Genomic DNA, 25,228 nt, shown 5'->3' with positions numbered 1-25,228 from the left:
TGTGTGTGTGTGTGTGTGCATGTGCGTGTGTATGCAGTCGGGGGGCCGCACTTCCTTCTCCATGCTCCCTCCCCTGTGGCCACTGTGAACCTGGGTTTTAGGGACTAACCAAGGAGGCAGCTGTGAAGCAAAATGGGCCATTTTCTCAGGGCTAGTGTCTGAGCACACTCAGTACCTCAGTGTCTTGGATTTCCTTTATCTGAGGCTGTTTTGCCTCCTTTGTCTTTCCCTCTCACAGATATCCCCCTGCTCCCTGGCTCCCCACGCCGGCTGAGCCCTCAGGCAGGGGCCAGAGGGGGCCAGGGCCCCAAACATGGACGGCAGTGTCTCAAGATGCCAGGTCCCTGGGCCCCAGGTCTGCAGGGCAGTTCCAACAGAGATCCTGGTCAGCCCTGCGGTGGAGAGAGCACCCGCAGCAGCTCTGTGAGTACTGGGCGGGGTGGGGTGGGGGGATAGGCCAGCCCTGTTGGAGGCCCCCAAGGAGCCTCTGGTCCGGGGGATCCTCCAGTTGGGAGCACGTGTGTGCGTGAAAGAGAGAGGCCTAGGGTTTGGGTAGGGCCTTTTCTCTTCTCTGTCTCCAAGTCAGGCACACTTTCCCAGTGCTCTGTTCTGGTCAGAGGGTCCAGAGGAGGGTCAGGAAAGGAGGAGGCGTGGGAAGCCAGTCGATGCTGCCGGTTGGTCTGTAGGCCCCCTGGTTCCCCTCCTGCAAGCCTGAGCACCTGTCTTCTCTGCTATGGTGGCTCCGAGTCTCTCCCTTGTGCCTGGAGCTTCATCTGGTTGCCCAGGTGACCTCTCAGGTGGCTGCAGAGGCAGCTGGGTTTCAAACCAGTAATAAACAGGGAAACACCCACGGGGAGAGGCCGGTCCCTCCCCTGCTTCATCGTGTTCTCTCTCCTCCTCTTCTTTCCACCTCCCCACCTCTGGAGTGGAAGACAGCAGAAGTCAGTTCCCTGCTGCTGTCTTTGACAGGGTCCTCACCAGTGGCTGGAGAGGAGGATGTGGGGCTGTGAATAGTGCCTGGTGAATTCCTGTGGGTGGGAGTGTAGGGGGCGGGGAGGTGACTAGAAATTGGTCTTTGTTCCAATGGATCCAGAGAACCTGCCTGTGAGTATTCTGTGTTTAAATATGTAGTGTATTTGCAGGCAGAGGTGCAGATCTGCAAGCAGGTGAGCGTGTGTGGGCCATGGTGCCTGTGGAAGGGGGTGTGTGTGTTACAGCGCACTCGGGTAGATACGCCTGTACACAGGCCCCTTCACCTGTGTGGTGCAGGAGTGCTGGTGCAGGGAGACAAGGGGAGAGGTGGCTGCGTGTGCATTTGCAGGTGCTTGCATGTGCGTGTGCCGGCGTGGGTGTGTGATTCTTTGTGTGGAGGCAGGAGGTGCGGTTGTGAGGGGTTTGCTGCTGCAGGTACAGTCTGTGTGTGAGTGTGTGTGTGCATGGATGCTGGAGCATGTGTGAAGGCACTGATGCCCAGACTGTCAACAGGTGGGTGGAGGGCTTTGCAAGCTGGCGTGACAGATTAACTTAGGCCATTTGGTCTTTTTACTGGGGGTACTGGGGGCCTCTGCGCCTGAGGGGCTTGCTTTTGAGTCCATTTCCCTGAGCCCAGAGCAGAGATCAGTCTCCTCTGTTTCTCACCCCTTCCTCACCAGACCTTGCCCTGCCTCTCCTCTCTCTCTGGCCAGGTCATCAACAACTATCTGGATGCCAATGAGCCTGTGTCCTTGGAGGCCCGTCTTAGCCGCATGCACTTCCATGACAGTCAGAGGAAGGTCGACTATGTGCTCGCCTACCACTATCGGAAACGCGGGGCGCACCTGGCCCAAGGCTTCCCTGGCCACTCGCTGGCTATCGTCTCCAATGGGGAGACAGGCAAGGAGCCTCATGCTGGGGGCCCAGGTGACATTGAGCTGGGGCCACTCGATGCCCTGGAGGAGGAGAGGAAGGAGCAGCGGGAGGAATTTGAGCACAATCTGATGGAGGCTGGACTGGAGCTTGAGAAGGACTTGGAGGTGAGTCAGGCGGGTGGCCAGGGACTTGGAGATGGAATGGTACCACAGAACTGGGCTCCCAGTGAGCAGTGCCACCTGACAGAGAGCCTAGGCTTTATTCTGGCAGGTGGACTTTTTTTTCTGCTGGAGAAACCAGATTTTCTTTCTTTCTTTCTTTCTTTCTTTCTTTCTTTCTTTCTTTCTTTCTTTCTTTCTTTCTTTCTTTCTTTCTTTCTTTCTTTCTTTCTTTCTTCCTTTTTTTTTTTTAATTTTTTTTGAGATGGAGTCTTGCTGTGTCACCAAGGTTGGAGTGCAGTGGCGCGATCTTGGCTCACTTCAAGCTCCGCCTCCTGGGTTCCTGCCATTCTCCTACCTCAGTCTCCCGAGTAGCTGAGACTATAGGCGCCCGCCACCACACACGGCTAATTTTTTGTATTTTTTTTAGTAGAGACGGGGTTTCACCATGTTAGCCAGGATAGTCTCGATCTCCTGACCTCCTGATCTGCCAGCCTTGGCCTCCCAAAGTGCTGGGATTACAGGCGTGAGCCACCGTGGCTGGCCTGGAGAAACCAGATTTTCTTGCCCAAGGACTTGAGAAAGAGTCTTGTGTTGCTAGTGGTCCTGATTAGGGGATTCCAGGTAGTAGCGGTGGGATGGTGGTGGTATGCCAGTCTGTTCTTCGGGAGTTGGGAGTTAGCCTAGTTAGACATTAAAGGCAAGAAATTTCTTCTTGACATTCTCAGGCCACATCTAGTGGCCTTCTCCATATGGTTTCCTTGGGAGGAAGACCTAGTTTCCTTGTTGAATTTTGGAATAAAATTCCTCTATATCAATCTCATTCACTAAGGAATGTGCTTGTCTGGGGTCCCCTGAGGGCGCTGATTTGAGATGTATTTGGAAACTGAGTTGGGACATACATAGGATATATTTTATCAACCTATATGCTATAGATGCTCTCACCTCTGGTCAGTGCAAGGGAATCCATGGAAATCCATTCATACACATATCCACCCATCCATCCATTCATCCACCCATCTGGCCACCCAGCCATGCATCCATCCATCCATCCATCCATTCATCCATTCATCCATTCATCCACCCATCTGTCCACCCACCCATGCATGCATGCATCCATCCATCCATCCATCCATCCATCCATCCATCCATCCATCCATTTATCCACACCACAGTGATCCTTTAAAAATGACCTTCCCTTGCCAGGCGCGGTGGCTCACGCCTGTAATCCCAGCACTTTGGGAGGCTGAGGTGGGCAGATCATGAGGTCAGGAGATCGAGACCATTCTGGCTAACACGATGAAACCCTGTCTCTACCAAATATACAAAAAATTAGCTAGGCGTGGTGGCGGGCGCCTGTAGTCCTAGCTACTCGGGAGGCTGAGGCAGGAGAATGGCATGAACCCAGGAGGTGGAGCTTGCAGTGAGCCGAGATCGCGCCTCTGCACTCCAGTCTGGGCGACAGAGCGAGACTCCGTCTCAAAAAAAAAAAAAAAAAAAAAAAAAGAAAGACCTTCCCTTGCCATCTCCCCCAAACTCATTCCTACCCTTCCCACCTTCCCTACCCTCCTCCAGGTCACGGGCCTCATCTTGGGTGTGGGCTGATCACCTTGACCTCAGGTCTTTGTGCTATTGCCCTCTCTGCTTTGGGCACTCTTCCTCAGACCTGTGCATCACATTCCCTCTCTTCAGGTCTCTGCTCAAATGTCTCCTCCTTCCCGACATCTTTGCTGACCATCCTAGCCAAAATACCCCCACCCCATCCCTCTCTGTCCCTCGATCCTGCCTTACTTTTCTTCATCACACTTAGCATTGCCACCTGGAATAACAACGATAGACTTTTTTTGTTTGTTTTTTGTCTGTGCTCCCACTGGCTCCACGAAGGCAGAGATCTTGTTTGGTTCGCTGCACATCCCCAGCACCCAGGACAGACGCTGGCACATATAGGTGCTTAATAAGTGTCAGCTGAGTATATGAGTGACCTCCCTGAACCTCAGGTCCCTTATCTGCAAAATAATAGATGCCTTGCTGGGTTATACTTAAACATGCCTCATCATTAGATGGGGCAATGAAAATTTCAGCACAATGTCTGGTACATAGTAGGTGCTCAATAAATGCTCATCATGATGATTTTAAAAAGTGTCATGCTGAGGCTTGAGGTGCCATTTTCATCAGAAGTTTGCCTGATAAGATTTAAGTTGGCTGGGTGCGGTGGCTCATGCCTGTAATCCAAGCACTTTGGGAGGCCGAGGCTGGAGGATCATGAGGTCAAGAGATCAAGACCAGCCTGGCCAATATGGTGAAACACTGTCTCTACTAAAAATACAAAAAGTTAGCCAGGCGTGGTGGTGCTTGCCTGTAGTCCCAGCTACTTGGGAGGCTGAGGCAGAAGAATCGCTTGAACCCGGGAGGCGGAGGTTGCAGTGAGCCGAGATTGTGCCACTGCACTCCAGCCTGGGTGACAGAGGGAGACTCTGTCTCAAAAAAAAAAAAAAGATTCAAGTTAATGCTCTCCTCAAACTGGAAGGGATCCCCAGTGGTCATTCATCCTTTCCTTTCCCCTGTCCCCAGGCAGAATGGCATGTGGCCTGGCTCATGCCTCGTGGTGCTGGCCTGTGCTGCTTTGCCAGACCCTTAAGGCAGAAGACACTCTTCTTGGGTTAGTCTTTCCACCTATGTAGGAAGAGGGTGCTCTCTTAGGGATGCGTTAGGCTTCCTTGCTGTGGGAGTGCTGATTTTCACTTTTTGAAACCCAAAGCTCACTTGGTGGCTCCAGCTGGGGTCTGCTGAGATGGTCTCTCCAAGGTAAAGGTGCATTCTGAGCTCCAGGAACTTGCCAATGTGGGAGCTGCAGTGCCTACCTCTGTTGTTGGGTCTTAGGGAGCAGAGGCCAGGGCTTCACTCAGCTGCTCAGTTGGGAAGCGGTGCTCAAGAGGGTGAGCTCTTAAGGCCAATTACATATGTTCACATTCCAGGACTGACTTACTAGCTCATGACCTTGGGCAGGTTACCTCATCCTTTTGGTAAAGCTTCCTGGTCTATAAAAAGGAAATAATAGGGCTGGGTGCAGTGGCTCACATCTGTAATCTCAGCACTTTGGGACGGTGAGGCAGATGGATTGCTTGAGGTCAGGAGTTTGAGACCAGCCTGGCCAACACAGTGAAAACCTGTCTCTACTAAAAATACAAAAAATTAGCTGAGTCTGGTGGTACGCATCTGTAGTCACAGCTACTCTGGAGGCTGAGGCAGGAGGATTGCCTGAACCCTGGAGGTGGAAGTTGCAGTGAGCCGAGATGGCACCACTGCACTCCAGCCTGGGTGACAGAGCAAGACTCTGTCTCCAAAAAAAAAAAAAAAAGAAAAAAGAGAATAATAATAACAGTACCTTCTTCACTGGGTTATTATGAAGATGAAAGAAGGTAACTAAATAAAGTACCTAGAACACTAACAAAGAATATTACTGCTATTAATATTATTTACAGTTGCCAGGTTTAGCAAACAAAAATGCAGCATGCCTAGTTAAATTTGAGTTTCAGTTCAACAATGAATACTTTTTTTTCTTAGCATGTACAATGAAATATTGGGGACATACACTAAAAATTATTCACTATGGATCTGAAATTAAAATGTAACAGTCCTGGCCACCCTTAATGCTACTATCAACACCACTGCCCATCTTGGCTGCCCCTGTCTCCCCACCATGCTTCATTCTGGTTTCTGTCAGATGTTCCCCACTTTGGCTGGGAATTTGGAGGGCAAAGAGGTGGCTTTTGGGACTGACCAGTGTTAGACTGGGGTCCTGGGTTGTTGTTCCCGTTGTATAACCACCCAGACTCCTCCCTCCCAGCCCCCACCCGTGGCTTCAAGGCCACTCCACACTTCTTCATGAGGCTACTCCAGGTGGCACAGCCTCCCCCGGTGTCCCTGTCATCACAGCCTCCACCTCTCACTGTGGCCTGCTGTCTTGCAGTGTCGTCTGTCTTCCGAAAGGCAGTTATTATGATCACTGTTGGGACCTCGTGTGCAAAGCGTTGAGTTTACTGTACTTTTCAGCCATGGCACATTGCTATCACTGGTCTGCACAATAACTCTTGGGTTATTTATTTAAATCTCCCCCTGACTCTGCACTGCCTGCTACCTCGCAGGCAGTCATTCCAAGGCATCGTCGTTCTGGAAAAGATATAGTGTTTTTTCTTTTTAATTAAAAAAAAAAAGACTTTATTGTGTAGAACAGTTTTAGACTTACAGAAAAATTGGAAGATTGTACAGAGTTTCCATCTGCCCCATTCCCAGTTTCCTGTATTGTTAACACCTTACATGAATAGGATACACTTGTTACAATTAATGAACTAATATCGACACATTATCATTAACTAAAATTCACACTTTATTCAGATTTCCTTACTGCTGCCTTTTTTTTTTTTTTTTTAACCTGCTGCGATTTTTCTATTCAGAGTTGTCAGGTCTCCGTAGACTTCTCTTGGTGGTGACAGTTTCTCAGAACTGTGTGCATTCTTAATTTACATAGAAGGTACTGTTTTATAGCCCATTCTGTTTTTTACTTTTTTCTCTAGCAATTTACTTTTCAGATCCGTTCACATTCTGCAGGTACATTGATTCCATTATTTTATTTTTATTTATTTTTGAGACCAGGCCTCACTCTGTCACCCAGGCTGGATTGCAGCAGTGTGATTGCAGCTCACTGCAGCCTCAACTTCCCAGGTGCCAGTGATCCTCCTGCCTCAGCCTCCTGAGTAGCTGGGACCATCGGTGTGTGCCACCATGCCCAGCTAATTTTCGTATTTTTTGTAGAGACGGGGCTTCACCATGTTGCCCAGGCTGTGCTTGAACTCCTGACCTCAAGAGATCCACCCACCTCAGCCTCCCAAAGTGCTGGGATTAGAGGGGTGAGCCACAGTGCCTGGCCAGACTCCATTATTTTAATGAGTGAGCAGTTTGCAGCCACCACAGTGTACCTGGTCACTCCCCTAGTAATAATGAACGCTTAGGTTGCTTCCGGTTGTGCACCACTGCAAAAAAGGAGCGAGAATGAATCGTCGCCTCCTTTGGGGCCAGCATTCTGTGATATCCCCCACTCCCTCCATGCCATGTTGGTGTTAAACCGTGCTTGGAGATCCATCAGCTGGAGCCTGTGAGGTTCTGAACAACTTTTCACCACATTAAGACGCTCGGCCCTGGCTGTGAGCAGCAGCCTGGAATGGGGGCCTCACAGGAGAAGGAGACTTGCTTGGCTGCACCTGGTGGCAGTTTGGAGTAGGTGCGGCGGCCCCACCTGCTCAGCTGTCCCGTCCTTCTGAGCGGGGCTGTCTTTTAGGCTCTGGGTTCATTGACTTTAAGGCAAATGGAGAGCAAATGCATTCCTATCAGAGACCCATTAAAAATGATTCACTTAGCCTTGCAGATCAAAAGAACTTCGCATCCACTGAACTCTGAATATCAGAGAATTGACTTCCCACCCTTCTTCATACCTGGGCATGCTTCTGACAGGATGATAACTGGTGCATACCTTCCATGTGGCATTTCACTTTTTCATTTTTTGTGCATATTTCCATGTATTGATATTGTCCACGTTCATATTTTAAAGACAATTCAGTATTTTATCAAATGTCTTTATATGTCGTTTGATAAAATACTAAATTGTCTTTAAAGTATGAACGTTTGCTTTCTTAGTTTGACCGTTTCATTAGAATTTCACTTAAAGACATCGTTGGAGATGCTTATGAGTGACAGAGACGTCTGCACCCTCACTACCAATTCATATAAATGAGGGCCACCTGTTGGTGCTGTGCATTGCGTCAGAGTGGGAGGCTCATTTAAGCAGTTCAGGAGACTGTCCCAGCCTTGAGTGTCCAGAGAGTTTCCTGTAGTCCTGGCGGGACTGAGAGTGGGTGAGCTGAACAGGCTCTGATACAGCTCTGGGGAGGTCTGGTCGGCCCACCTCCTCCCACTCTCTCTTAAATAAACCTCCTGCTTTGACCCAGAGAGCGAGCAGGGCGGAGGCAGAGACTCACGTGCATGGGTGTCACCAGGGGCACCTGAGGGAGGGGTCTGAGAACCAGGCACATTGCAATCCTGTGGAAGCCAGGAGGGCATGTTTGTACACTTTTAGTTAAAGACCTTCTCTCACCTTGCAGGCCCTGAAATCGTAGCAGACATGGCCCCAAGCTTCATCCTTGTGGGCAGCTAGATAGCTAAAATTGGAAATGGAGAAGATGGCATGACAGGGAGGCCAGGTGCCCCCTTGCTAGGGGCTGGCTTTCTTGAGATTGGGGGACCAGGGAACTGATAGCAGAAGTTGGCTTTAAAATTCAGCGTGGCCTGGCATCTCCAGCAGGTCTGCGGGCTGTTCTTGGAAGGGACAGCATACCATCCGGGAAGCCTGGGGGCCCACAGCTGCTTTCGGGAGGTGGAGCTCTCCTCTCTGTCTTGGTATCAGGTGCGAATCCAGGAATGGCCCAAGTCCTTTCTCTGTAGAGAGGAGACTCCCTCCTCCCATGCCTTGAGATGTCTCTGACCCCTGACTCCTCACCCTGTAGGTCTGGCAGAGCCTGGATGTCTGGCATGTCAACCTGAATTGCAGCACTGAGTCAAAGGGGGATGTCTTTGCGGGACTGATTTACGGAGTACCTATTCTCCCTTTCCAGAAGGAGCATGTGGCACCAGGGCCATGAGCCCACTGGACTCTGGGCTTTTTGCTCTCCCTGGAGGCTGCTCCGTGGTCTCTGAAGCACAGGCTGGCCCTGGCTGAACATTTTTTGGGACCCTGATCAGTCCTTTGCCTCACAGGGCGAACACTCAGACTTGCTGCTGTCTTCCTCACTCTTACCTGTATAAAACTTGTCTTGACGCAATTCTCCTCTTACAATTCTCAAGTCTGGCTTGGTTTTGCTTTGCTGGGGAAACGAGGGCTTAGAATCCTTAGGAAAACCTTGCTGTTTGGTTCTCCGGGGTGACAGCGTCCCCTGGAGGCCTTCCTGCCCATTGCTCTGCCTTGGACATCCACAGAGGGCAGGCTGCTGGTGCTGGATCAGGGAGTGGTGTATTTCTATGGGATGGGGGGATCTCCAGGCCCCCGTTGACCCCATTATAAAATGAGTCTCTTTTCTCCTCTGGAGTGGGATGGGGGCTTGTGTTCCTAGGAAAGGGTATGGCAAACGCAGGGAAAATGCAAATATGGGTTTTAATGATGCCCTTGTCTCTACTGTTTGTTGGTGACGCTGCCATGCTCTCCTGAGTGTAGGAACGGTCATGCCGCTGCTGCTAACACTAATGACTGGGGAAGATGCGATGATTTCCCCCGGCCTTGGCTCTGTTCCTGTCCCATTCGTCCCACCCCGAGGCAGCAGGCTGGGACCTTGGGCTTCTCCCTTGCCTCTTTCCTACCCAAGGGATCTTTGGGGAACACAACAAAGAACCCTGCAGCCCCTGCCCCTGGGACTGCACAGCTGAGAGAGGGAGGCACAGTAGGGCTGGCTGGATTTGATCTCAGAGGGGATGCCTCCGGGCAGCCTGGGGTGGGGACGCACAGGGAAAGCAGGGAGGGGCAAGGCAAGCCTCCAAGCCCCCAAATCCAGGTACGTGTCTATTTCCATCTCCAGAGACTCTATAATGAAAACATTAACCTTCAGCACTCTCCTCTGATGCTCATTTTAGCACCCCCCACCCCAACCTCCCCAACCCTGAGGAGGTTAGAGCAGCTAATGTCCTTTCTCATCGACTAGGAAACGTAAAGCACCTTGTCAAGTGGGCGAATAGCAGGGCTGGGCCTTGAAACAAGGTCTCCTTGCTTCTGCTCCTCTTGTTCTTTATTCTCTTATACTCCCCAGGGGTGGCACTCACCCAGCCACAGAGATGAGCACTGTCTAGGTTTTGCATAAAACTGGGCAGTGGGTCTAGCGAAAAGCAGGCTGAGGATTTACATGGAGGAGGAAGGGAGATGGGTGTGGCTCTTTTCCAAGTCCTTTATTTCTGGAATCTTTTACCAACTGACAGCGTGCTTCTGGATATCTCTAGGATTCCTCAAAAGGGGCTGGAAGGAGGTTTCTGGGCTTTGATCTGCCATATCCCAGACTGCAGTACCAAATGGCACGGCTCGGCGAATATCATGATTGTCCTTGTCAAGGGTTTCTGGTCTGTGCATCACCTTAGCCAGCTGTGTGCTTTGCTGATTTTCTTTGTTACCGGGTGCCACCTGTGATGTGTGAGAAGATGGAATCATAGGACATTACAGTTGTAACAGCTTGAGATAATTTCTTTCAATTTCATCTTAGAGCAGGAACTGAAGCCCAGAGAGAGTATGTGACTGGCACAAGGTCAGACTACTGGTTAATGCCTTAATCAGATTAAATACTGACATTATAGAGTCCATGCAGACAAATAAGCTAAGGGAGTCTGGCTTCCTTCCGTTAGTCTGTCTTCCTCCTAGCAAAGTTATTATCTCCCTATCCAACTGGTATTCCTGGTATGACTGTACCTGGTGTTCGTGGCTGGTGCCTGCCCTTATTTGCAATGTGTTATGCTGGTTGTTAAATATCTTGAGTATCACCCGCGCTTCCTACTGTCATTCACATCAGTGGCTGCATTTAGTGAAGAGAGACTCGGGGGACAGTTGGTCTCTATCTTGCTAATCACCCCTCTTCATGGCACTGCTAGATGTTTTGGGCTCTGAGACACACATTGAGAAGGAAAGCCCTTCTTCATTTGTCACTTGATAAGTTCAGGGTCTTTATTGGTCTGGGGCTGGTTGGGCAGTCACAGCAGCTGTAAAGCAGCTGCCAGGAGGGACCTGCCAGGCTCAGTCTCTGGCCCCTCTCTCCTGCTTTTCATGTAGCAGACATTTACTGAGCACCTACTAGGTGCTGGGTCCTGGGTGGGCTGGGAGCTGGGGATGCCGAGGTGAATAAGACATGGCCCCTGCTTTCAAGGGAAGCAGACTTGACCTGGGAGAATCAGATAGGGTCTAAAAGTGCAGTAACACAGGTGAGAAAAGAGTCCTGGGAGAGTGACCGATGGTCTGACGGACTGGGAAGGCTTAATTCTGTTGTGAAGTTCTGGGTGAAATCACCTTCCCTCTCCCTGCCCCCAGATGCTGGGGTCCAGCAGGAGTGGGTGAGCTGTGTTTCCTACCCTTGTCAGATCTCCAGGAAGAATTCACCCTCAGGATGCTGAGATGCTGGTGTGGATGTGCAAGTTTGAAAGGTTTAGCTGAAGTGGGTGGCGTACATGGTAGACAGAGTCTTTAAGGCTTTGAGGTCTGAGGATACAGAATGGTTATATCTGGGCTTGACAGATGATGAGGGTGGTTCTTGGGGCCACTTCAGCCTTAAGTGTCCTCCTTCACTGCAGACAGAGTCTCCCTGCTACCCCTGGACAGCTTCTTAGTGTGCTTATATCTGATGACTCCTGGGGCCATGTGACAGCATCAGGGGTTTTGTAATCTTGAGGGTTTTGTGGATAGAATTCAGAGGTAGAATCCATAAACTTGAATGATAGAAAATTACATCTTTATTTTCATCAACACTTAACTGACATTTAGTATTTACTTCAATTAATGATATAGGCAAAAACCTACATTAAGATGAGTTCCTGTGACTGTCACTAATAGAAATAACACATAGAGGCCAGGTTCTGTGGCTAACACCTGTAATCCCAATACTTTGGGAGGCCCAAATGGGTGGATCCCCTGAGGTCAGGAGTTCAAGACCAGCCTGGCCAACATGGTGAAACCCTGTCTCTACTAAAAATACAAAAATTAGCCAGGCTTGGTGGCATGTGCCTGTGGTCCAGCTACTCCAGAGGCTGAGGCATGAGAATCGCTTGAACCCAGGAGGTAGAGATTGCAGTGAGCCGAGATTGCGCCACTGCACTCCAGCCTGGGTGACAGAGTGAGACTGTCTCAAAAAACCAACAACAACAACAAACACATAGATTTGTATCACATCAAATTTGTTGCACAGATCTCGAAAACAAATTATACTCATTCCTACTTAGAAATTATGCCAATTTTTAGATGTGTCTCTAGGTCTCATTATTTCATGTGTAATAGAGAAGGAAGTCTGTTACTATATCACAATAGATAACTCTATTTCTATACATTTAGTCTCCTTGTTGCCCTGGATAATTATTTTATACATTTAAAAACATTCTGAGAGGGGTCCATAGATTTAACCTGACTGTCCTGAGGTTCCATTCCGTGGCCCCAATATGCTTACAAACCCTTGAACATATTCCACAAAGCCTAGGAGAAGCCTCAGGTAGAGCATGGCAGTCCTGCCTGGCAGCTGTATGAAGGGAGATCAAATAGGAACGCCCACTGCCTGCTCTCTGGGCACGCACTGCCCAGAGAGCGCTCCTAAAGAGTCCTGCTGCAGGTGCACTTGTGGGGCACGGGATGATGCTGGGCTCCTGTGTGCTTCTGTGCAGCTGCCTCTCCATGCGCACAGCTAACTGTGCTTTGGAAGCATGTCGTTTAGTCCACGGTATGCCTGAACCCAAGAAGGGAGCTGAGCACCAAAAGACCTGGGTTCTAGGACCTTGTCTGCTGCCAACTGGCTTCTTTCTGGATCTCGACTTCTATTCTGGAAAAAGAGAAGGTTGGGTGTGAAATCAGGGATTCTCCAGCTGTGTATCTGACAGTACTGTCTTCCCATGACTTGGACTGAGGTAGTCTGTACCAGAATAAAAAAATTGATAATGTTTTTGCAATTTACTAAAAAGTAACATGAATAAAGATAGTTTTCTCAATTTACAGTTGTTCTAACATATCTTTTTGTTAAACCTTTGGAAGCTGTTACTCCTTGCCTGCCAGGAAGTACTTATTGAGGGCAAAAGGAGTGGGTGAGAAGTAAAAGAATATTAATGGGAGCATGTGGAATTGGCCAATCATGTTTAATTTCTAGGCTTAGTTTGGATTGTGGGGTTTTCTACAGAATTGTTCCTAGTTTTAATGGTGGAATTAAGCATGTCGGTACATTAAGGACCTTTGTAAAGGATCTTGCAAACAGCATCATGACCTGCGGGTGTTCTCCTAGCTCCCACCAGTCTCCAAGGCCCCTTCCTGCTATGCTATTCCGTGGACTTACAGCATGTAATGATGCATTCTGCTCAAAAGGCCGGCGACTCTTTTTGGGAGTGGACTCATGAATCTGTGTGGAATGAAGGCCATTCTCCAGAGGAGACAATGCTCCTGTTGACATTCAGGCACCAATACAAGCAATGGTGCACCCCACTTATTCCCAGACTTCCCTGTTCTGTGCACACAATTGTAAGGGCAAACAAAGCGACAGTTACAATGGAAGCAAAAGGAAGAGCAGCTGTTGGGGCTGTTAGCTGTGTCACTGTCTGCTGAGTGGGACAGATGCACTTAGGAGGCCTCATCTTCTCTTAAGTCTCTTGGCTTGCCCAGGAGCTTAGCTAAAGTCAGAGGGTTCCATGATGATTCATGGAAATTGCCATTTATGGCCTAATGGCTCCTAGGGAACCCTGGGTCCATTCTGATGCCTCCCAGAATGTGTTTACCATTCCTTGAGCGTCACTGGGTTGGGAGTCTGGGCTACTGCAAACCAATCCACTCTGGCCAGCAGTTGGACTTTCTGTCCAGCGCAGCACCCTGGGTAGTCAGACTCTCGGCTTGGATAGGGTGACTGCTGGTATTCGTGTTACTGCCTTGTTGATTTTCCACTCAGGAATTGATTATTCTCAGGCGGTAAGGGCTGGGGTCTATTTGACTGGGGATATTTTAGCCAATGTTGTTTATCCATTCTTTCTGGGCTCTTCCAGCCCAGGGCACTTAGCTCATCCACAGGCCATTGGAGGGTGAAGGCTTCTCAGGCCTCAGAGAGGACCTGTGAGTCTTAGCACCTTTTCAGGAACGGGAAACAGAAGGAGTGGAATTTGATGGGTGTGCTGTTCTGTTGTTCTGTGCAGACACGGGAACCCCCAAAGGCTTCAGAGTGGAAGCCCCAGGGTCCTTGGAGCTGGTGTGGGTTTCCTGCTGGCTCCCTGCACACGCTGCCCGTGTGTGCTTACGAGTTTGTGTGTGTTGCTATGTACTGCTCTCCCGGTGTATTGTGGAGTTGGGGAGGTTGCATTCAGATCAACTCAGGCCACGCCTGTGAGCAGGATCTGGCACCCCAGCTCTGCTTGCTGAAGGCTGAGAGCATCAGTGGTATGCGTGGGAGCTGCCTTTCCCACTGGGCTCCCCAGGAGCATGATGTAGGGAGAAGAACTTAGGGTATGGAGAGTGAAGGGCCAGGTTCACTGATGTGTGTCTTTGTGCAAGGTTCTTAGCCATGCTGGGTCTATTTTCTTATCTGGGATCTGTAGCCCACAACGTTCATGGGCGAAATACTTCATGAATTGTAATGTGTCATAAAATAATCCAAAGTTGGCTCTCCCACCCTGCCTACCTTTGTGCTTCAATTTTCCTTTTTTTTCCCCCCCACTTTATGGGCTGAGTTGAATTTCCTTCCTATTTTCTGAATGAATGAAACTGCCTGATGAGTGGATTAGGCATCCCCAAAGGGAGAAGGTGCAGGGAGTTTACTGTCTTGTTAGGAAATTAGAAAATTCATGAACAGAGAGTTAACAGTTCAAGGCATATATGCCAATTGCCTCTTTTCTGGGCTCCCCGAGTAAAAGGTTTCATAAATTCCAGTTATTTGAATACCATGATTATGAGTTTGAATACCACTACTTAGTAGATTCATAATTTTAGGCATAGCCATTTACTATCTGGACTATTAATTGCTGAATATTTTTGTTAAATTGGCTCACTTTTGAAACTTAAATTTATTTTAAAGGGAAATATTCTATCATTATCAGAAATGGAGAACCAATATCACTGGCCAACAGATAGACAATAATTATAAAAATAGGCACAACCGAAACAAAACGACGTCATTCATTTCTAGCTGGATACTGTTGGCTGCAGGAGGTCCGAGACTGGGGCCTGCTTACTCTTTGTTGAGAAGGAAGCTTAGCTAGCATCAGAGAGATTAAAGACATATTGGAAACAAACGGAGACTTTATTTTTGCAGGATAATTGAAAAGGGACTTTCTTGCCATTTAAAAATGTTATTTGATGCTATGTTGCATCCATCCATCACCTAATGCCCCTCATTCTGTACTTGGGCAACATTACCAAAGCCCCTAGTACACCTTCTAGAGCTACGCTTGCCCCTGGGTGGATTGAAGACTTAGAACAGAGACTGTGTCTTTCTAATTTATTTTTATTTCTATTTATTTTATTATTTTATTTTTATTTATTTATTTATTTTGAAACAGAGTCTCGCTCTGTCACCAGGCTGGAGTGCAGTGGCGCGATCTGGGCTCACTGCAACTTCCGCCTCCCGGGTTCATGTGATTCTCCTGCCTCAGCCTCCCGAGTAGCTGGGACTACAGGCGCCCGCCACCACGCCCAGCTAATTTTTGTATTTTTAGTAGAGACTGGGTTTCACCATGTTGGCCAGGATGGTCTCGATCGCTTGACCTCGTGATCTGCCCCCCTTGGCCTCCCAAAGTGCTGGGATTGCAGGTGTGAGCCACTGTGCCCGGCCTTTATTTTATTTTTGAAAAATAGAGACAGGGTCTTGCTATGCTATTGACCAGGCTGCTCTTGAACTCCTGGCCTCAAGTGATCCTGCCATCTCCCAAAGTACTGGGATTACAAGTGTGAGTCACCATGGATGACCTCATTTTTTTTTTTTTTTAACAATGTGTGACACATTGATAATATAATAGCCTTTAGTGCTGTTTGTTGAATGATGCAAAGCCTAACACCTAGCAAAGATAATACACTGTAGAGTTGCTCCAAGGAGGCAGAGATCCCAGGAGCTTGAGTTGACAGGGAACGCCAACTGGAGAGGAAGCCCTTGGTGCCTTCTCCTAGCCCTGCCTCCACTTACAGCAGCCTGGGATCTCTGTGTGTCAGCTCCTATCCTCTTCCCGCACTGAAACCTTCTCCAACTCCTGCTTCTCATTCAATAGCAGTATTGCCTTTGGTTCTCCCATCTCCTTCCTCAGTCTGGGATGAAAACACCACAGCAATCTGCAGCCCGCTCAGAGCCACCCACCCTGAGGAGATGCCCCAAGAGAGCAAAGCTAGAAGCCGGGGCGGGATGAAGGGATAGGGGAGAGAAGGTGAGAGAGAGGAGACCTGTGGGGGAAACCTGAGTCCCTGAACAGGCTGCCCTCTGGTCCAATGTTCTGGGGATTTGGTGACCTGTTGGGGAAAGAGGTTGAGCCCTGGGGTGTTAGCAGATTTTTTTCTATCTTTCCACCCTTCCCTCTTCTCTAGTTCTGGCCTTCAACCCTCGCTGCCTCCATTTGGCAAATTCCAAGGTCGTAACGATTACTGTTGTCATGGACTTGGATTTGTCATGGGCTCTTCAGAAAAAAGACGCAGATGATTTCCTAGGGACAGTGTGTCAGGAACTGTCTCCTTGTCCTGCTTCTCTGGTGGTGGGATCTTACTTTTCCAGTCATCGGGAATTTCCTATTCAGTGTTGCCAGGAATACCTGCTCTCTTTTTCCTGCCACTGGGGCCTCATGAATCTTGGGCCCCTCCCTCTCTGATCACTGTACTTTTCTGCTTTTGAAGTTATTAGTAATAAGAGATGCTTCGCCTGTAATCCCAGCACTTTGGGAGGTCGAGGCAGGTGGATCACGAGGTCAGGAGATCGAGACCATCCTGGCTAACACAGTGAAACCCCGTCTCTACTAAAAATACGAAATAATTAGCTGGGCGTGGTGGTGGGTGCCTGCAGTCCCAGCTACTTGGGAGGCTGAGGCAGGAGAATGGCGTGAACCCAGGAGGCAGATCTTGCAGTGAGCTGAGATCCTGCCACTGCACTCCAGCCTGGGTGACAAAGGGAGACTCTGTTTCAAAAAAAAAAAAAAAAATAGATGCTTCTACCATGCTAACAACATAAAGTAACTCATTTAATCTTTAAAACCACTCCATGAAGCATATACTACCACTGCCCCTATTTTGCAGATAAGAAAACGAAAGTTACATAACTTGATCAGGGTCATCCCAGCACTGCCCCCTGGGGTGGTGGGGGAGCTGACATTCCACACCGTCCTCCCTGCCAGACCCCCGGTGGCTCCAGGCACCACACGGCCCTGACACGACACAGCACCTGGTGCTCCCTTCAGTTCTTTCAGCGTCATCCCCCAGCCTCACCCCTCTGGGAATCCTTGCTGCCAGTGAGGGATTCAGACCCTGAGCCTCAGCTCTCAGTCACTGCCATGTCCTCCCTCTCCAGGGATGAGGTTCCTGCCGTCTGAGTTGGCATGGGGAAAGGGGAGTCCTGGCTCCCACTATTTGGATTGTCAGCCACCTAAGAAAGTTCAGGGGAGGAGGAGAACACCTCTGAACTTGAGAGTATCCTCTGTTTATCATTTTGTCCCCTGTTCCCTTTGTTCTGCTGATCCTGTCTTCCCTCCTGTCAGCCTAGGTGGGAGGTTGTGGGTTGGGGAAGAGCTGGATCCCTGCAGATACCTTTTAATTACCCTTGGGCTGTGTTTGTGGTGAGAATCATTCTGCTCAGGACTGCCCCTGAGACAGGTGTATGGGTCTGGAGCCAGCAGGCAGGGGTGAGAGGTAGCAAGGCTTCCCAGGGGGAGCAAGGCTAGAGGATGACACTGCAAAATTTGAAGATTGGGAAGGAGCATCGGGTGCTGTGGCGTGTCGGGGCTGTGTGGTGCCAGGAGCCACCTGGGGCTCTGGCAGGGAGGACGGGATGGTGTGGAATGTCAGCTACCCCTGGAAGCAGTACTGGGACAAACCCACAGGTGTGTGTGCTGCTCATTCCTGCTACAGGCATCAGGAGAGGTGATGGTGGGCCCGGGAGGCGTCTGCCCTGGGCACACTCAGCCTTCCTCTTCTGTGGCTTCCCTTCCGTGTGGTTTTCCCATCACTCTCCCTCCTTCCAATCCCATTCATTCATACCCGTCAGTGTAACTCTGCTTTGCGGCAGCTGCATTTTTCTCAGGGATCAAAGCCTTAGGTGAATGGTGGTGTCTTGGGCACCAGCAGGTGGAGCAGGTTCTGGAAATCACATCATATTGGCTCTTTCCTTTTTCAAGGACCATGGTCCCAGATGGGAGTCCCCCCTTCTTCACTCCAGCTTCCATAAGCTGCTTACATTGGAGACTAATGCTGCAGCAACCAGGCAACATTTGGGCTGGAACACTTCTCAAGCGCAGAGGCCTGCATTGCTCTGGGATGAAGAAAGAGGATGATCATGTGGTGGGCACATTTGGGGAGGTCAGTGTTTAATGAAGAAAGCAGAAGGCAGGAAACTGCCCAGGGTCATGCAGGATGACCCATGTACATGTGTGGGTTTCCTCCATATGGGGGCTACTCATGGAGGGTGAGTGCTTAATCTGTTCACCACCTCTTGCATTCTGAGTCACCCCTTCCTGCTGCTAGGATGCTCAGAAGTGGGAGCTAATTCAGTCATTAATCTGAGCCTAAACCAAGCTGAATTACACAGATATGCTGGGATCTTCCACTCTCAAATGCAGAGTACAAATCCCTCCAGGACCAAAGGACCACAGGACCAAAGGGCTGTGGTTTATCTGTGCTACCACTCATCATCTCTGCCAGTTTGGATAATTGCAAATTGTCTGCACAGACCTTGCTGTCTACACACACACACACACACACACACACACACACACACACACACACACACACACTTTGCACATCCTAGCTGTCTTACTGTAATGCTTGGAACCAAGAGTGGCAGAGCTGGAAAGGTTTCTTGAAGAAGAATGTTCTGGTGTAAAGCACAGTGAGAATGCCAGCCGGAATCTGAATTTCAGCTGAGCCACTAGAGGACGTATAACCGTGGGGAAATTATATGATACTTCACATCACTTCAGTTTTCTTCTCTGTAAAAGTAATCTGGCTGAATTGTTTTGAAGAAGGATGGCACATAGTGGGTGCTTAATATTTGTCCAGGAAACAAATAATTAAATGATATAATGTATGTTAAAGAGCCCAGTGCAGTGCCTGACATATATCAGAAGCTCAGGATTAGCTGTTCTTAGAGTTTCTTAATATCAGGTCCAAAGATCCCTCAAACTCTTTTGTCTTTTTCTGGCCTCTGGGATGACCCACCTGTAAGTTGGATATAATCTCCCATCCTAATTATTCCCAGTTCCTCTTCTGGCCTGGCTTTGCAGACCAGCATGAGACTTCAACACTGCCCGATTGTCCGGTGCTGTGGAGAGTCCCCATTCAGAAAGACAGCAGCCTTTGTCCTTCCTTCTTTCTAGAGTCTCTAAAGCTCTTCCAAGAGCTAAGACCCTCATGTCATATACCTCACCAGGAAGCTGGATGGTCCCTAGGAAGACTCAGCTAAAATCATAGAGACCTTTGCATTCCTGGGTCCATCAATAAGTCATCCACCTTTGTGCCCTTGTTTGAGCTAGAACTCCCCTCCCTTCCCTTCCTCTTCCCTCCCCTCCCCTACCTTCCTCTTCCCTCCCCTCCCTTGCTCTTCCCTCCCCTCCCCTCCCCTCTTCTTCCCTCCCCTCCCTTCCCTTCCTCTTCCCTCCCCTCCCCTTCCCTCCCATTCCCTTCCCTTCTTTTGTGATTGAGTCTTGTTCTGTTGGCCAGGCTGGAGTGCAGTGGTGCGATCATGGCTCACTGAAGCCTCTAACTCCTGGGCTCAAGTCTTCCTCTGCCTTGGCCTCCTGGGTAGCTGGGACTATAGGCACATGCCACCATGCCTAGCTAATTTTTAAATTTTTCTTTTGTAGAGATGGGGGTCTCACTATATTGCCAAGGCTGGTTTCAAACTCCTGGCTCCAAGCCATCCTCCTGCCTCAGCCACCCAAAGTGCTGGGATTAAAGGCATGAACCATCTCGTCCAGCCTTGCTATTTTGAATGCCATTCTTAAATCTCACATCCGAATTTAAATGTATTGATATAGCTTGTTATCCTGAGCTTTTTAAAAAAGTGAATAAGCAACCTAATTGATCTGCTTTTTAATCCTGGGCTTTCAGATATCAAGTTTGTTCAAAGTGAGGTGCACTGTAGCTTTCTCACTATGCTGTAGTGGAAGGGGATGTTTCCTCTCTATACACCTCTGAGTGTAGTCTAGCCTATAAACTGACTGTAGGAAGAGAGAATATAAACTGCCTCTTTTGCTCGCTCATGCACTGTCTTAAATCTCGGGAGGAAGTTCTTCCTAAGATCTAACCGAAATCCCTCCAGAGCAACTGTATGTTGGCAAAGGAATAAGTCAAATAGCATCTGTGTGATTGGCCCCTCGGAGTCTAATGTACATGGGGAATTGTCTCTGGAGCCTCATTTTGAGGCTCTTATGTCCTAGGCAATGGAGCAACAGGAGGATTGGAAAATATCTTCCTTGTGGGCCTGAGGAGGAGGGATTCTGTGTCTCTGCAAATAGGAGTTCCTTTCCCAGCTTTGTCTCCAACTCAGGAGAGGTCATGTGGTTTTCCCCAGCTCTTGAATTTCCATTCCATTTTTGGCGGTTTGAGTTCCCCCGTCTCTTGTCTCCTGCAACACCTACCAAGCAGGTCAACTCACCGTATTCTGCAGAATCATGCAGTCTTGTGCATCAGATGCTTGAAGGTCACCTCATCCATGCCCCCAGCTCTGGACAGGCTGTGCGTGTTAGGGTCCTTCAAACTTCTTCCCAGGGGGCTTGCCCATCCCCTCACATAATATCTCCCTATGTTTCTAGAGTCTGACCCGAACCTTTCTTGCTGCCATCTCAAACCCTTGGTCCACGTAGTGGTGGCCTTCAGGGAGGCAAAGAACAGCTGCTTGGCCTCCCCCTTGTTCCTTCCTTGTTCTTGTTGGGGTATCACCTCCATGCATCCAGCTCATGAATCCCCCAGCAATTTCTTTGTCACCAGATCACATTGCAAGCTCCTGTCCAAATGCTGTCTGGCTGCTTCCTGTTCCAAGCATCTCCCTCCCACCTGAGTATTTGTGTTTCTGATTATTTATCCCCAGATGCAAAGGCCACATTTTTCCAGGTTGAATCTGCTCATTGTTACTTCCTGCCTGGGTTTGCTAACATCTCCAGGTCCCTTTTGCAGCCACCGCTGCAGCCTTGCTCGGTATGGAAATGTGCATGTCCAGGCTTCAGAAAGCAAACCGTGTCGGGAATGGGACGAGGAGAGTCAGTGACCCTGCTGAGAGTGGCCCCACCTCATCTGAAGTCAAGGCCCTCCCCAGGAGAATGTCTGAATTGATGAACACAAAAAGCCATCAAAGTGCTGCCGGCAGGGGAATGACCTAGACTGAGACCTGTCCCAGCTGTTGGGCTTTCTCTGAGTCTCCTGAGCCGAGAACAAGGAGACGCCTTCCTGCCCTCTTGGCCTTGACTCTTTCCAAACAGCCATCACCAGTTCTAATTAAATACTCAGCAGATGAAGTGACGGAGCACCAGAGGGGATGTTGGGAAGATGCTGTGTGCTTGGCCATTTCCTGTCCCGGCCCCACCCATGGGGAAGGGGATTGTGGTCAGGCTGTGCCAGGATGGCAGGGGCCACACGTTAAATGCAGAGGCAGAGCAAATGCGCCCCCATGTTTCTTTTTTTAAAAGGAGAGTTCACTTTAGTTTTTTTTTTTTTTTCTTTCCATTTTATTTTATGGTAAGCCCTCGATGACTCAGAAAGTCAGAGTTGGAAGGGACCTTTGAGGGTCTTTAATCGGCGTCTCATTTTACAGATGGAGGCCCATGGAAGTTCAGTAATATACTCAAATTCACAAACGCATTTTTAAATTGTCCTCTGCCCTCTAGATGGGTGCTAAACACCGGGCATGGAAAGTTAAATCTCTGTGACTAGGAGGGGCTCAGAAACGGATGCCTGATCCAAACAACCGTGTCTTCCAGGGAGTAGGTCTCAGCTTGCCTGCATTTTCCTCACTCTTTACCTTGAGCCAGAGCTAGAGGATGAAGCTTGGCATAGTGGTGCCTCTCCATCCTCTCAGGGCTCTTGGTTGTCCGTGATTACATTGAAATCCAGGGCTGTGATGTGGGTTGAGTTGGATACTGCTTATGAGAGACCATCAGAACTTGGGTGACAGGGGAAGTGCTGAAAAACCGAACTCACGCATCCTGTCCCCCTTCCCAATACTCTTGCTTCCTACCCACCGCAGCTTTGGAGTATTGAACATGTTGCTAGTTAGGAGGGCTCCTCAGAAGATGCTGATGAATTTGGAATGATTTTTAAATTCATCTGGGGAAATAAACAGCTGCAGCTTGAAACACAAACACAGACACTTGTGCTGCTGTGTGTTCCCCCTCCCACCATCCCTCCTCCCTGCTCTGGGAAAAGCGCACACACCCAAACCATGTAGAAACTCAGAAACCCATGTGCATAAACTGAACAACCACTGTGCAAAGGAAAAGGGATGAGCTGTCCTAGAGACTGGCAGACTCTGTGCTAGAGCAGCAGATGGCATGGTTCTAAGAACAGTTATCTGGAATCCGAGGGACCTTTGCATCCCTGGTTTGCAGAGCTCCTTGCAAAATGAAGCTGTTTCTCCCTTCTAAGAATCTTCAGTTTCCCTAGGGAAAGGAGAGGGGAAAGGGAACAACCATTTGTTGGTCACCTGAGTCCATGCCAAATGTATATATTAACAAAATGGTTGTGAAGTAGCAATTGTTGTTAGATTATTATTCCCATTTTACAGAAACAGGCTTGTGGAGGTTAAGCTGGGGCTCCAGTTGAGATCTGTGACTTTGCATGACACAGGACTGCTTTCTTATTCCCCTGGCCCTGCGGAGTTGCCTGACTGAGTATCTCAGAATCCAAGGTCTCTGAGGGACCATGTGATTTTAGGGGACAGCTGCTAACCCGCCAAGTGTGTCTGTTTCCTCTCTGGGAATCATGCACTTTGGCTATTTGGCTGAGTTGCTAGAATTCTTAATAAGTTGAAGTCTCTAGTCCTCTGAGGTGTGATTAGGAATGACAGTTAAAGAGATGTTTGCCAGTCCTCTAAGCTGGAAGCATCACCCAGAGGTGACTGTCTCAATCAATGAGTTTACTATACACTTACTATGCATGGCCAAGGTGTTGGCGGACTCTGGAGTCCTGGCTCAGGTGAACAGCAGGGGGTGTCTCATCCATCTTAATGAGAGATGAGCTGCTTCTTGGGCTGCAGCTTGGTTTTACAGGCTCAACTTTTTTTCCTTGAGAAACTCCTCTTTCTAAACCCCATTACCCTCTCTAGCTATGGCCTTCTCATTCTCCTCTCGTTTATAGCTAGGCTTTTTAAAAAGCCTCTTTTGGAAGCATAGCATATATCAGAATAGTACACAAATTTTTAATGTACAACTTGGTGAATTATCACTAAGTGGACAAACTAGAGGAACTGCCATCCAGATGAAGAAATAGAACATTACTAGCTTTCCAGAAGTCCCCCTTGGGCCTCCTTCCAGTCGTGACCCCACCCCCACCACCCAAAGGTCATAACTATTCTGACTTCTAGCATCACAGATGAGTTTTGCCTGTTTTTGAACTTTGTATAAATGGAATCGTATAATATGTATTTTATGTCTGGCTTTTGTTTTTGCCCAACATTAAGTGTGTACGATTAATCTACATGGTTGTGTGTAGTAGTGGTTTATGCATTACTAGATAGTATTTCATCGTTTAAATGTACCACATTTTCCTTATCCGTTGTACTGTTGATGGACGTTATGGTTGTTTTCTGTTTTAGGATATTATGAATAGTATTGCTATGACTATTCTTTTACAGGTCTTTTGGTAAATGCATTTCTAAAGGGTACACACCTAGGAGTGGAATTGCTGGGTCATATGGCAGGTGATGACCAGCTTTAGTAGACACTATTGGAAAGTTTCCAAAGTGTTTGCATCAATTTATATTCCCTATTAGTAGTGTAGGAGAGTTCCAGTTTCCCTACATCCTACCAACACTTAATATTGTCAGTCATCTTAATTTTAGCCATTCTGATACATGTGTAGTGGTATGTCAGGGTGGTTTTAATTTGCATTATCTGATGACTACTAATGAGATAAAAACCTTTTCATATATTTTTTTTCCAGCCATTTGGATATCCTCTTTTGTAAAGTGCCTGTTTGAGTCTTTTAGCCATTAAAAAAATGGGTTGTCTCCCTTTTTCATATTGACATGAAGGGATTCTTCATCTCTACTTGGTCCGTCTTTTGTTGAGTATATATTTTGCAAATATCTTCTTCTCACTCTGTGGTTTTTCTTTTCACTCTTTTGGTGGATAAATGTTCTCAATTTTATTTTACTTCATTTTATTGATCTTTTCCTTTATGTCAGTGCTTTTTGTATTCTGTTTAAGAAATTATCACCTATCCAAGCTAAGAATATATTCTTTAATGTTATCTTCCATAACATTTATTGGTTAACTTTTCATATTTAAGTCCACAGTCCACATAGAATTGATTTTGTTTTTTATTTTTTGGTCTGTGTGTGGCATGAGGTGTGAGTCAAAATTAATTTTTCCCCACTTTGATATCTCATTAACCCAATGTCATTTATTGAACGGACCATTCTTCCTCATTGCTCTGCTAGATTATTGAAGCCAGGAATCAAGACTTTGTCTTTGTTTGGGATCTGCTTCTGGACTTTATTTTATTCTCTTAGTCTGTTTGACTATCCTTGTGCCAATATCTTATTATCTTAATCACTGCATCTCTCACAGAATTTTTTTGGAAGTTATTTCTACTTACTATGCCCATTTCTTTACCTGTCACTCAGCCTACTCCAATCTGCCTCTGCTTCCACTGCTGTGCCCTAGATGCTTTTGTACAGGTGCCCAGGGTTTCTAGTAGGTGCTAACCTGAGCAGTTTTTTTTTTCTTTTTTTAGTTCTTAGCTTCCTTAACCTTTGAGCAATATTCAGCACAGTAGACCATTCCTTCCTGTTGGAAACACCATTTTCCCTGATGCTATCCATACTTTTCTGACTTCCTTCCTGCTTCTCTGGCTGCTTCCTCTAAGTCTTCTTGGCTGGGTCTTTCTGCTGTAATGAATTCTTTTTTATTTATTTTTTTCTTTTTTTACACCTCTCATGTCTCTGCATCTATCTGATGATTAAATATTGGACCTTTTCAAAGCTCATCCCTAGGTTCTCTTCAAAAAAGGGAGATTTAAGACCCTAAAAATCTTAAGGAGTGACTTTACAGTCACTCTTAAGGTGATTTATTTTATG

At 48.1% G+C, this 25,228-nt stretch overlaps 1 protein-coding gene across 1 annotated transcript in view; it reads left to right on the top strand.

Annotated features, from left to right (window-relative positions):
• The window catches only part of ANO2 (anoctamin 2), a 355,270-nt gene that overhangs the window by 727 nt on the left and 329,315 nt on the right, over positions 1–25,228 (top strand). Inside the window, exons 2-3 of the mRNA XM_058442076.1 lie at positions 239–423; positions 1,686–2,012. Of these exons, the coding sequence (XP_058298059.1) occupies positions 239–423; positions 1,686–2,012 (512 nt within the window). The remainder of the gene's footprint in view (positions 1–238; positions 424–1,685; positions 2,013–25,228) is intronic.

Source organism: Hylobates moloch, unplaced genomic scaffold (assembly GCF_009828535.3).
Source record: "Hylobates moloch isolate HMO894 unplaced genomic scaffold, HMol_V3 SCAFFOLD_8, whole genome shotgun sequence".
In the NCBI taxonomy this organism is placed as follows: Eukaryota; Metazoa; Chordata; class Mammalia; order Primates; family Hylobatidae; genus Hylobates; species Hylobates moloch.
This window is presented reverse-complemented; position numbering and strand designations above follow the sequence as displayed.